General features: G+C 41.0%; 1 protein-coding gene across 1 annotated transcript; it reads left to right on the forward strand.

Moving 5' to 3' along the window:
* The first annotated feature begins 1,146 nt into the window (after nucleotides 1-1,146).
* LOC136422185 (gamma-butyrobetaine dioxygenase-like) lies at nucleotides 1,147-9,269 on the forward strand. Its single transcript, XM_066409830.1, has 8 exons — nucleotides 1,147-1,607; nucleotides 2,849-2,942; nucleotides 4,016-4,140; nucleotides 4,370-4,572; nucleotides 4,980-5,085; nucleotides 5,408-5,607; nucleotides 6,388-6,554; nucleotides 7,960-9,269. Exons 1-8 carry the CDS (start codon nucleotides 1,188-1,190, stop codon nucleotides 8,115-8,117), a joined length of 1,473 nt encoding a protein of 490 aa, XP_066265927.1. The 5' UTR covers nucleotides 1,147-1,187; the 3' UTR covers nucleotides 8,118-9,269.
* The last annotated feature ends 5,255 nt before the right edge of the window (nucleotides 9,270-14,524 follow it).

The following is a 14,524-nucleotide window of genomic DNA, read 5'->3' on the forward strand; positions in this document are numbered from 1 at the left end:
AATAAAACATCTACAAATTCACAAATATACACTAAGTGTTTATTTATTTATTAATCTTGAGGGTGGTCCCTTCAGTTAACAAAGTAACTGATTTCCAAGGGAGCCCTTACATCACATGACAAATCATAACATTTCAGGATACAAAAGAAATAACTTAACATAAACTTAATAAGTGATCAATTACACAATCATATAACATAAAACAGAAATGATCAAACATAGCAGTAATAAATCAAACAACTCAGAATAACTCAAAACAATAACAACTCAAAATCGCAAAGGTCATTCATTGTGTGAATTCTACATTGTGGTATAAGCATTTGTTTTTTATGTATGTGTGTTACTGGTAGTAAGTAGCATTATAATTATTTTGACTAGTTTTCCGCCCAACACAATAAAAGTGCAAGTTAAAACTAAGTCACTGTGTATTCTATTGAGGTGTGCAGGAAGGCTAGCCTTGTCTCCAAACCTACTATAGCTCCCAAGTTCTTCTGTCCTCTATGCAAATAGTTATATGCACATAATGTGATTTAGCCAGATATCCAAAACAATATTTTGTACACATGGTAGGCACACGTGCTGCAGTGCTTCGCCTTAGAGGGACGAAATGTACCACCAAATATGGAATATCTATAATGCAATACAGGCTTATCAGCAGGTAGCACAATATCATTCTAATAGACATTTGAACTAAGTGTAGCATTCACATAGACCCAGCGCCTGTGCCATTTTTTTGCCTCATCAGATCAGATGATATAGTACAACCAAGGAGGTTAGTACAACTGTACGGCACCACAATACAATTGCAATAAGGTCCAGTTATAAACCTGGACCTAGCCTGGATGCCAGACCCCCTATCTCTAAAATATCTACGATAGATACTTTAGAGATAGGGGGTCTGGCATCCTGGCTACAACGGACCTGGACCTGAAATTTCTGTACCGGTACCCACTTCTAATCACAGTGTATCATTTGCTGTGTTAAAGATATAACCTGATCCATCGAGAACGAAGTTACAATAGCTTTTATTTTACCAACAACAAACGTAAAACAAGGCACGGCTACCGTATTGATACAGGTATACTAGCGATGAGGACAGCAAGCAGGGTGGGCGGACCGGTTGGACTGCCGGCGGGCATGCGGGTAAGTGCAAATGTACTAGTATCTGGGACAGTGGCGCTGTAAACATGGCGCTCTCTGTGTACCTAGGCCTGCTTCGGCCATGGCAAAAACTTATGGTGGGATCCACTGCTAGTGTAATGACCAGCAAATGGTCACGATGCAGCTCAGTTCTGTCAGAGCACCGTCTGAGAATGGTTGAAAAGAGCCCAAACTCGACCGACCCGGAGACACTAGGGTCCCAGTGTGTGCGTACTATTCATGGTAAACAGCAACAACAGGCCACCCCAGTCTCACGAGCTGTATTCCCTCCGCAAGCCGTATTCAAGAGACGCCTCTCCGCCTTATGTGGAAGCTCTGAGGTCCAGGAAGGTGCGTTGATACTGGAGAAAGTGTGTCTAAACGAAGCTGCGAGGATGGTGGAAGTGGGCTGGTCCGGCGGAGGTGTAAGCAGGTTTCCATACGTCTGGCTCAGGGACAATTGTCAGGTGAGTCGGTGCCAAACATCATCCTTAGCAGTCGGAACAATTAAAGGGGTGCAACCCCCAACAGCCTGCGGGCCTTTTACGATCCTGCCCGCCGACAACACCTAGCTTATCCCTAGCTTAAGAATTACGTCTACCCTTTTCCAGCAAGTTGTACATGTATTAGATGTTAAGGCGTGGATCCGTATATATAGGGCCAAAAAGGAATGTCGGACGACTCGGCCCATTACCAACTCGGCCCAGTCAACTCGGCCCATTTCCCTAGTCAACTCGGCCCATCTCCCTAGTCACTCGGCCCCAAAACCTTAAAGTCAACAGTTTGAAGTTCTCTGACAAAAAGACGTGGTCTGTATTAAATCAAGTTGATTGCCTATAAGCGACGGTGGTATGGGTCTCCAAAAACCTCAAATTAAGTCAACAGTTTGAAGTTTTCTGACAAAAAACATGGTCTCTATAAAAATTATGTTGATTGCCTATCAAAAGCACCAGCGGTATGGAGCTCCAAAAACCTCAACAAGTCGAAGTTGTCTAACAATTAGGCAAGGAGACATTGTTACTTAACATGTACATGTATGTTACTACCCATGACACGGCGGGTAAACATTAAAAATTGCAGTCATGAGGTTGTGGTTTAGAAGGTTTTTTTTTGTTTTGTTTTTTTATTTTGTGGAAATTTGGCGATGGGCCGAGTTGACCTCGGCAATGGGCCGAGTTGACCACTGCGATGGGCCGAGTTGACCAGATTTGCGATGGGCCGAGTTGGAAATGGGCCGAGTTGTCCTGATACCGCCAAAAAGGTTTTTTTTTTTTTTTAACATAGGGCTGGCCATCATATTAGTTTTACAGATACTGTGCACTAGTGCTTTATAAGTTTATTATCATTTAGCCAGTCTTTGTAGACAAAGGATCGAAGCCACTCGGTACTAGAGTAATTCGTGAGGACTTCTCAACAAGTTTAATTCTGCTTACTTGCAGAATTAGCTATGGCTGCCATGGAAGATCATAGTAATAAGTTTATTGCAAATTCATGCCCGAAGGCTAAATGCAAATAACATACATAAAAGAACAGTGTACAAAATAGGTATAAAATCTGCTTATCTAAATTATACAAACGTAATTGTCAATAACTAGTGAAGAGTTTGACTTCTCTTTTGTAAGCAATGGAAGACGTAATGTCCCATATGGATGTAAAAGTTTAAAAGTACTTCGGTTATTATTTGTGTGCATTTTTTTTTTACCCACAGTGTCCACAGTGTTTCAACCCCGACTCCCGCTCTCGGCTTGTTCTGATGTCGGATCTGGATGTGAACGTTTCCCCAGTCAGGGTAGATGTACAAGGTGATTACGTCTTTAACCACCTTAGGCCACAGCAAGTAAATTTTATGGATGACATCCTCCGCAGACTCCAAAATTAATGAGATAGGGCGAAAAAAAACAAGGCAGGCCAAAAAAAACAAGATTCCTATATTTTCAAATTTTGAGATCATAAGTCTTGTTAAACAAGAATTGAGGTGACAAAATATGATATCATGACCAACAGGTCTTTTATTCCTGTATTCAACCAATGAGGTTTCATGTATAAATATAAAACCTCCTTGATTTAATGTAAACATGTCCTTGTAGATGTGTATATATCTCAATAGACTAACTACAACAAATGCAGAAAAGAGCTTGTTGTACCATCATCTGAAGCAACTACACTGGGAATTCATATGCGATGAAACACCCCCATTATTTATATAATGTCCTTGCTAGAACAAATGCAGAAAATAGCTTGTTATTATACCATCATGGGCAGGAACTATACTGGGTATTCATATGCAATGAAACACCTTAGACTGTCAACGTTTACGACATATTTGCCAATTTTTGGCATGTTGACCACCGTCGGAGGGCAATGAAATTTCTTGTTTTTTATTTCGAAATCAGGCGAAAATTAATGAGCGCGCTGATGTCATCCATACAAATTACTTGCTGTGGCCTTACTCAAACTATACTTATACCACCGTTTGATTCTATATGATTTTTCATCTAATTCTTTTTATTCTTCGAGATGCCAATCATCAAAAAGGTGATATGCCAAGACTTATATTTAGATGTAGACGATGAACTGTTAGAAAAGCTCTTAATGCGAACAAAACAAATATCATATATCTTTAGATGCAACAGCTCACACAGTGTTAAAATAGGCAAATATATGAAATATTGTTTTGTTATTAGAAAAAATAATGATACTCATGATTAGCCAACTTGAGTCATGTAAACCCTAAGATAGTCATTTTGTTGTAGTGAATAGTTTTATTCCATACTTATGTCTTGTTCTATGATAACTGCTGTTGCCATACTTTGTACCAGCTACAATAGTCGTGCAATTAAGTTCTGCTATCAATTTCTTCGTTGCTTCCAAGCAGGGGGGAGCTCGCTGTCAGTAGAATGGCCGGACGGACACCAGAGTCAGTACGACCGGCACTGGCTGAGGGAACGCTGTTTCTCAACACGGGCCCTGTCAGAGAGGGAGAGAGACTGGCAGAGAACGGTAAATGTTTGAATATCTTAACATGATCTTCAAAGTCACGTGTACATCAGGCATCGAACCCTTGCACGTAAAATAACACAACACACTTTTCAAGAAGAATCGTTGTGCTTGGTTGAAAATGTGGCTGCGCCGCATTGCATTTTATACTACCAGCTAACGAAAATATTCAAGTTTTACCATGCTTGAGGATGACTGTATTGCCTTTTATAAATTCTTTTTCTTTCTGCAGACCCAACTATGGGGGGCTGAGCTAGCCCATAACCTGCCCAAAGCCGATTTCCCCGCCCTACTGACAGACGACCGCGCGTTGTACGACTTTTTGGTTCGCCTGGATTCGGTCGGCCTCGTTCTGGTGCAGAACGTCCCCTGTGACGTCGGACAGGTGGAAAAACTGGCCAATCGTGTGGCGTTTCTCAAACAGACCTGCTTCGGGTCGGTGTTTTAATTTGATTTCAATTCGAAATGTTTATTATGTTCAAATCCCTCAATTTACGGACATGTATGTGGAGACATGACTATGAACTAGAGTTCGGCAACCTCATACCTCCATGACATGTTTAGAGCTTTTGTAAATTTTATGTTAATTACTTACACATTTTCATAATTTATGCATGGTGAGGTCCACTTACAACTAACTTGCATGTGTCACAAGTATGAAATTCCCATCATTTATCACTAAGCGGTTTTGCCATTATTTCATTAATGCCTGCCTTGAATTCCATGACATTTCATGGAGGTAATTAAAGCTAGTATGTGTAAATGACCCCGAGCAAAGTTATGCCAGTTGACCGATTAATTGGGACTCACAGATTTATTCTTCCATGATTTTACTCCCACAGAAAGGATTTCGAGGTGGTGACCAAAATGAATCCCAGTGACCTGGCGTTCACCAGCGTTCAATTGGGACTTCATATTGACCTACCCTCGTACAACTATACACCAGGGGTCAGTACAGTTTTGTATTTGTACTCTCTCTATCTCTCTCTCTCTCTCTCTCTCTCTCTCTCTCTCTCTCTCTCTCTCTCTCTCTCTCTCTCTCTCTCTCTCTCTCTCTCTCTCTCTCAGCAATATTTCCTTTGTTTCTTTATCAATTTCAAATTGTATGTCATTGGAAAGCTGGTTTAAGTCCCTTTCATGTGATATCCAATTCATTATGATTCATTGTGATATATAGAAGGAGATATACATGTACAATTTTCAGATTTCTTTTTCTTTTATGTGCGCAAATACAGCTACAGTGTATGAATAAAAACTTTATCATATATAGGTTCAAATGCTCCACTGTATCGAGCAAACCACGGGGGAGGGGGGCGACAACAGCCTTGTGGATGGCTTCAACGCTGCTTCTCAGCTGAAGGAGGAAAACCCGGACGCCTTCCGACTTCTCTCCACGGTCAAAGTCAACTTTATTTACGTAGGAACGGACCACCACAAGTACTTTTTCAGGACAAGACAAAACATCATCAGGTTAGTCAGATGTCAACAGCCAGAATGTTTTCCCGAAAATAATTTCATAGATCAGGCTGGTAGAGCATAGGATATTGGAGTTTCCTTCTTCAGAGCTTCTGACTGGAGTATTGGAGTGTGATAGACTGGGAGGGGGCCAAGGTAATAGACAGAGAGGACAATATACAGACGCATCCGATGAATCAATGAGGCTGTCTGGATAAGAAAGTCAACACCAGTGATGAACCGGGACGAGGGGGGATACAAGCTTAGTCGCATTTGGGATTGTGTTCTCGCCGCAAAAGCGCCACCTACATCGGCTACTTATAGCGGCGAGAAGCAGTACTCCAGTCAGAAGCTCTGAAGAAGGTGTCTGACAGACCCCGAAACGTCAGCAGCTAAGAAGTCACTGGTTGTGTAAAAAGAAAACTCCAATATCCTAGCCAGAATTCATTTCAACAAACTGATAAAAGATTATGCAACCTTTTGCATTTTTTCATGAAGGAACCATTCCTATCCTATTTGCAATAAAAAGTCAAATGGCAATACGAAAATTTTATCTGTTACTCAACTGTATATATTAGATACTAAACGTTTTCATAGTTAAGCAACTGTTTTATTTTCCGTTATGTTTATCATTGTTTCTTTCGTTCGCACATCGGTTACTGTATTGTTCCCGTGCTGTTAATGTTTCATACTTTGTTTTGTTTTGTTTTAAAATTTGTTTCTTGTGTTGCATGCATTAAACAAAATGAAATGTCATTATTGGTCATAACTACGTTTCTTTCGTATATCGTCCAGCCTGGACGACCAGGGTGAGGTCCAGTCCATCACCTACATGGACCTGTCACGTTCCTCCATCTTGGACCTGCATGCTGACCTTGTCCAGCCGTTCTATGACGCCCTGAAGGCCTTCAACACCATCATGTATCTGCCAAGGAACTGCCTAAGTCTGAAAATGTCGGCAGGTGAGATACTACAAACTGATATTCCGTATGTCGTGGTGCAGATCAAACTATCGGTCCAACGCTTTTTTTATAAATGTTTTTATTGATTCTTCATATAACAAACAGAAAACAACAGAAAAACAAACTGTATGGTACATAAGTCAAATAATCAGTCACTAAATAACGTACACACCATAATTTGTACATAAAACTCTATAAAGTAAATAAACAATAATACACAATTATCTAAACAAATCTTTTGAATCAAACCAGAATTAAGAATAACAGTGATCAAGGAAAACAGCATCAATCAAAATATAGATAACATCCTTAATCAAATCAGATGTTTCATAAGAAAAAAAATAACAAATAAGTGCTTATAACAAAAGCAACCATAATAACTAGTTGGCTGTTCGACAATATTATAACTAAACTATATGTAAAATTTCCAAGATCTAATTTTCCCGACTTTCCTATATGGTTGGTCCAACACTGTACAGAAATGGAATTACTCAAACTTTCAGCTACAGTGAGTCTTAAGCTAAATTGTTAAAATGGACTCATATCCTAGGCAAGGGTTGCACAGCCTAAAATGTGAATAACTCCATGCCAAGGTTGGATTATAGAACAGATCACACTACAATGACTTCTACCACCGTTTACACCGGCATATATTCAATGTGTCGATATTCATGATCATTTATATTTTCTACGTCAAAGCTGAGGATTATTTTTGGCATAAGAATGCATCTTGCTAACGATTGATATTCATTTTGTCATTAGCAAGGTAGTAAAAGTTGTGTTCGTTGTTTTCTCGCTTATTCGATTGTGGCTCGCCTTTGACAGTGCTGTCAGCCTTTTGATTTTCAGTATTTTTCTCTAAGTCTACACGACTGTTGCAGGTAAATAACTTTTCTTTCTAATACATATATAGGTAGATATTTAAGGAGAAATTCAAACTCTACAACTGGATAAAAATTCGGAGATTTATTTCCGGACGTTTCCTCTCGGGTACCTGGGACTCCACCCTCCCCCCACCCAAAGGACAATAACTTTTCCTATGGTGTTGTCTTACCATAGGAACCTTCCTAACTTATTTTACATTACAATGTCACTTATGCATGACTGTGTGATTTGCCATGTAAAAACCGTTTTTTTTAGTTATTGTATATAAGTACTGGTTCGTTCTGCTAGTTCACTTTAGTGACGCTGAAGAAGAGTGATGGATGTCACTCGAAACGTCCGGAAATAAATCTCCGATTTTTTATCCAGTTGTAGAGTTTGAATTTCTCCTTAAACATTGTTTACCTGGATGTCTAACCTTCACAAACGTATAGGTAGATATTGTTTCGTGGTGAAATATCTCTGTAAGCATCATACCCAATTCTGTAAGCATCATACCCAATTCCGTTTGTTCTCTGTCTAGGTGAGTTGATCATTTTCGATAACACCCGCACTCTGCACGGGCGGTCGGCGTACAGTCCCGACAGCGGCACACGGCATCTACAGGGCGGGTACATGGACTGGGACGAGATCTACTCGCGCATGCGCGCCATCAAGGCGGACCTTGGGATCAAAGCCTAGCACACCTGCATTCTTTCCGCTTACTAAACTTGCAAAAATATTCTCTATATTGTATCGGTGTAAAATGATTTTAATGCGGTTATCATGGTGAAAAAAACGTCTATCAAGATTTCCCCGTTACCGAAATGCCGGAAATTTGGCAATTTAACGGTCTACTTTGTCACTTTTCTGGATACGGCCGGGAGCGGTACTGCAGATAAGGCTCCAACAGGGTACATACTACGAAAATGACACTACAAGCCGATGAACACTCGACCAAACAGGTCTGGATGATTTCACATACATTTTTAATGACCTTCTCAAAACAGCCGTTAGCATAGCAAGGGTCGATTTTTAAGTCTTTGGGTGGAGCTCACACCACATCCGTCGAAGCTTCTCTTATATCTTGTCTGCAATCAGTAAATTAGAATATGTGTGGCCACCATTCGATTCCCTTGAGAATGTTGGGCTTTTACCAAACGATTCATCTGCTTATATGCAGAGAAGCCCGGTCGTCACTCAGAAAATATTACGATCTTTCACCCCAACATCTGCTTGGAGACCTTATCCGATTTTCTACGACAAACTAAGTTTGGCTTTCCACTCAACTGTTCATCCTTTTATATGATAGATATCTGGACATCAGACACTCAAATTGACATGAAAAGGACATACCTGCAAAGTATAGACAGGTTACATGGGCTGGTTTACTGAAAACATTGCACTGTATGTACTTGTACTTGTACACCTAACAATACCATGTTGTCTAAAATCACCTGTTCATAAAAAAAAGACGTAAAAATGCGTTTATTCAATCATCACGGTCACCATCACGGTCACCAGTGGTGTCTATTCTGTGACCTTGATGCGTCTGAGGATTTTAAAGCTAGGGCCAAAGTACTTTAGGAAAAATGGAAGAGGTTCACATACAACACCCCTATTACTGAGAGGACGTGGAGTATTCATGGCTATAGGCGGCGCTTCGATGGACATGGTATAAGGATTTTTTATTGCAATAAAACTAATTTTGCCAGTTTGATACGGTTTTTGCAACCCTTAGATCTGCTTGGAGATAAGAAAATGCTCAGGTACAATATGTTGCACAGCACCTTTTGTACGGAACTACGTGTTGCAATACCAACCCGTGTTGATAGATGGCGCTGTGAGACCGTCTGTTGTTCTACTTCAGCTTTCTTGAGGGTAAACATGTGTGAGTGTGTATGTGTGCGTGTGCGTGTGTGTGTGTGTGTGTGTGTGTTCACGTGTGTGTGTGAGAGAATATGTATGTGTTTGCGTGTGAGATCAACTAAAAGCTTGCAGTTTGTGGCCAGGACTTTATTTGCAGTGGTGGACTTTTCATCGTCAGGTACATTACCATATGAATGAAAACTAAGCACACAGGTAGAAAAAAAGTCAGCATTGCTATTGATGAAGGGGAGATTCGTGCCTTCAGGATAAAAGAAGAACAGCTTGAAAATTTCCTCTAGATGCTAACGTTACCTTAAAAGATGCGTCATGTATGGAAGACTGGGCGTGACTTAAAAGCTTGAAGTATGGCCCTGTGTAACCCGCCAGAACCAACTCAAATTGAGCTGAGTTCATCCAAGACCAGCATGCCATTAAGGTGTATTATCATAATTTACCCAAATGGCTATGTCTCCTCTAGATTAAGTGATTATCAGAGCAAGACAACAACAGGCATGATTGTTATATACGTAAAAACATGATATGTATTCTTCATTTCAAAGATGTCCAAATATATATGAATTGACCCGTATATCGGGGAGGAATTAAACATACCGGTACCATTTCAAACGTTTCAGTTGTTGGACCACAAATGAAAATTCAACAGAGCTACTCTGGGCTTCAGGCAAGACAGTTTTGAGTTATGTCGTTCCTTGCCATGGAACGACACCCTCCACGTTGTGGGGAAGATGACATCCCTAGTGGGATGGCATGTGCGAGCCTTGGACGGCTGAGCTGAGCTGTCCTATGGCTTAGGAGATCACTAGTTCTCTGTCTGGGAACTTAGTGTCTCAAAAACTAGGGCCCTCCGTGGTGCCCCTTAAGGCCGGTCTGGCCACGCCAGGCCGTGTCGCAAGACGTCACGTAACATAATGTCGCATTATGTAAGAATTATACTGAAATAACACGAATAATGTAAAATTTCGTCGTTATGAGTCTATTTTCCCACAATTTCCCTGACTCTTCTTGCCCTCCCCTCGATACAAGGTTTGATATTGTATGCAAATTCTAATTTGTTATTGCAAACCCTTGTTTGGTTTCCCCAGCCCCACCTACACCCCCGCAAATCTTTACACTACCTTAAGAGCAAGCACCTTTCGTTCGTGGTTTGGACACCAAAAAGGCCATTTGGATAAATTATGTTCATGAACACCTGTAACACAGGTGAGTGTTATTAATCTGAATGTAATAATTGACTTATTGAGAAACTATGAAGACTGGTCAGGACATCTATCAGTCAATTTGATCGTAGGAAAACTCCGCAGGCCCAGTAGCTGACGTGAGGCTACAGATAGATATTTAAGCAAAAACAAAGACACAGTTCAGAGAAACGTATTCTTTATTCAATACTTTAGACATAAACAAGAAAAGAAGGTAATAAACCACATCTACTGAGTCTCATTCTATCATAAATGCTACTGCCAGAAATCTGACAAAGGAACAACGTCCAAAGTGTACATTGAAACGAACTCTCTCGTGCTTATATGCATTCACACTATCACTTAAGATATAAAAATAAACCTTATTTCAGTTAACATTGAATATTTTGTTATTTGTAACGCTTCTACACCTCAACATCCAAACGTTTACTGAATACACACAAGTTGATTACAGATGCATGCAAAGCACCTTGCGAGGTTTCTAACAATAACAGCAGAATGGATAACCCTACTTACAATTAGATACAAAATATATCTGTATTTATGCACATGATTTACAGACTGACTTGTCACCCTACACTATGATTCATGCCAATTTAAGATACACTACTTCCACAGGATGTATATTTCACTTGTGGTCAAGACACAAAATAGACCATTTGGGTAAATTATGTTGATGAGCTTCTGAAACAATTGCAAAGGTGATCGTCATTATTGTTGAATATATCTATTATTATTCTGGTAAATTATGAAGATTTTACAATACTTCATTACAGAATCTTTTTCCAAAGAAAATCAAGATTACATACGAAATAATGACAGATATATTTATACCGTATGAAGCTCATGGGAATTCATTTTACAGTTGTAAGATTATAGAAATACTGTATTTCTATGATTTTACATCTGTGAAATGGACTCCGATGAGCTTCTGCACTGGTCCCCGCAGCAGGAGGAAGATGTCGGCTATGTGATTCTTCGAACTTCTGCACCGGTCCCCCCAGCAGAAGGAAGATGTCGGCTCTATCCGTGGGTTCACCCAGACAAGATCGGCGACCAGCACTGCAGAAACTGGGGAAAGGAACTATAACTCACCTTGCCATAGTTTTGTACATCATTTACTACTGACATTAGACAATAATATAACATTAAACATCCGTGACACCTTCACGACCAGATGAATTGAACAATAACAACAACAGAACAACAAACTCCTCTACCCTGCCTCAAGATATATTTACGAAACGAGCCAGTAATTGTTCTGGTATTAAAAAGGCGCCGCACATCCTCGAAACATAAAGGCGGAAAACCACAAATCGTTCTAAATATACAAAATAAGACATCAACAACAACTGACATTGCATTGGCATTGCATAACTCTCGATGTATCGACATAACCGGAACAACAAGATACATACCTGCATACCTGGACCTCTAAACTTGCTCCGAAAAGCCGCGGAATCGAGAAGTCCTGTCTAAGACGGTGCACAGGTAACACACGTCTGCGGCCTCACTTGGGCTTAACGTCAACAAACCTGAACTTACTGACCTTTAACCTTAAGTTCACTATGGTACCTGATACACACATAACGTCGCGATATGTTTTACGTACTGTCAAACACGTTTGCAGATGACTCATTTTAGTATGAAAGCTCACAAGCTTACTTTAAAACGCTTCTCTTGAACTTTTTTCTAACGTGCTGTCTCCTGTGTACTAACCTACATTCTCCTCCGATCTTGAACACAGCAACATCTATCTATATTCGTAAACTCAAGGAGGTTATATAGACTCCTTGGTAACCTCCTTAGTAAACTCAACGGGCCACACCTGAACGTAACACGGTCTTGATAAAGCGCCGCCCAGTGACAGTTGCAGGTACTGCAGCTACTGACCTCCATCCACCTTCACAATCGGGCTGCACCTGACCGTGACACGACCATGCTGAAGCGCCGCCTAGTGAAGGGTGAATGTATCGCAGCTCAGGAGACCCCAGCATAACTCAAGAAGACTTTGGACAACTTCTGTCATTTGGTAGAAAAGATTATCAACTGGTATGATTTATAATCGATGAGAAACACTCATGATACGTCAGTCAAAATCATTTGGCGAAGGTATGAGGTCGTGGAACTCTAGTTCTGTAAGGGACCATACGATATTTAGCGGGGGGGAGGGGTGGTGCGTTAGGGGGGGAGGGTCATGGAAAAATTTTTCGAGGTGGGGGAGAGGGTCATGGAAAAAAATTCTGGGTTGGGGGGAGGGTCATGGACTTTTTTTTTTACGAATCCGTTGAATTGTTGTACATAAACATTATGTTGTGGGCCGACAAACTGACGCTGTAAATAGCCCGCTATGTTTTTTTCACCCGGCGTAGCGGCAAAAAAATACAAAACTACCGTAGTAAACATGCCGAGGCACGCGTCCAGCACGCACTCCCGCTGTTTCACCGTGAAGCTATACAGCTATCAGCTCAAAGGGAGGTGCCAAATACTAAATTAGCACCCCGCCTAATACCGCTCCGATCTTATCTCACAGCCCCTCCCACCCTGCAGCATCGCACCAAAACGTAAACAGTAGCCGAGTACGTCTCTCTGTGACACGTGCAAGATCAGCGGGGTGGGTCCCGCACTATTAGAAATGTATCAGATTCCAGGTAAATCTCGTTATTTGGAAGTTGACCAACACTAAAAGATTCCTTTCTTTGTCAGTGCGGGAATAGAATTAATTCTTAACTGTATTTCTGACAAATTTCTGGGGCAAGATTATGTCCTTTTTTCATACAGAATAATGAATTGACGCACAGAAAATTCATTTCTACCAAAGTAGGAAGATTAAGTTTCAACTAAATTGATAACCTTCGCCATGATTGGACGATTCGGCTGCTACAATTTTGTGGCGCCGTCCACGACTCTCCTTGTTCCCAGGGCCAGTAGACCTTCTGGCGCCTTTGCCGACGGTCATCAAAGGCTGCCGACTGTCAATCAGCGGCAAATTCCTGGGAAAACACGTGAGTTGGAACTACGTGTGGCTGCCAACAGCGAACTTCTGGTTACGTGATTTTTACGTTCCTTGAACTTTCAGTTCCACGTTTTCTGTAGTAGTTACAATCTGACGCAGAACAGCGGTTTCGGCTAGCCTCCTTCCGAAGGAGACTTCCTGGAACGGCGGGGTATATATTATTTGGGCAATCTAGGGGGGTGACGCGATTTCTAACACGGGCCGAGGTTCTCAATACCGGTATTATGCCGGCAAAGGAACTTTCGCGGCAGAGAGAGTTACGTCGCCGAGGGACGACCGCCTCGGTGGCGATTTTTCTGGAAACATACCAGGAATATCGCTTCTTATTTCGCACCGAATAGAACTTCTGACAGCGACGATATTGTAGCGCTTCGACTTCGGACTCGGAGAAGACGGACACAGCCAAAAAAACGGAAAACTGGTATCGACTATTGATATTTTTGAGTAGCTAAATAAACCAACGAGGTTAAAATATCCTTGAATAAACTATTGATATTGTTGTTTCTGAGTTTTTAGTTGTCTTTCACGGTTTCACCTAAACGTAATTGTATGCCAAGGTCCTGTGGAGAATAGAAGTTGATTGACCACCATGATTATCATAAATATGACCCTCAAACCTGAAAAAGAAGCCTTCTCAATAGCCTAAAATGCAAGAGCTTCCGGGGAGCTTCGCACCCTGGGTCCCCCCAATGGGGCTCTGCCCCTGGACCCCAATCAAATCCAGCTGAAATTCTTATGTATTTTATTCAAATATGGAGATGTCATTAAACTTACTTTGTTTACCAGCAAAATTTGCTCATCAAAATTCGGGAAATAGCATTTCAATGGTTCAAGATTTTAGATTTTCCTGCGGGTGCATGTCGCGTCTCCCAAGGCGAAAAATATGTCGGAGGGCGTCGCCCCACCAAAAATCAAGCTGTATTTCTTTTTACAATAGAGATGTCTATATATCTCCTTGATTAAACTTAGCTTACTCTTCCAGCAAAATATGTCCATCATATAGCAGT

Source organism: Branchiostoma lanceolatum, chromosome 16 (genome assembly GCF_035083965.1).
Source record: "Branchiostoma lanceolatum isolate klBraLanc5 chromosome 16, klBraLanc5.hap2, whole genome shotgun sequence".
NCBI classification, from domain to species: Eukaryota; Metazoa; Chordata; class Leptocardii; order Amphioxiformes; family Branchiostomatidae; genus Branchiostoma; species Branchiostoma lanceolatum.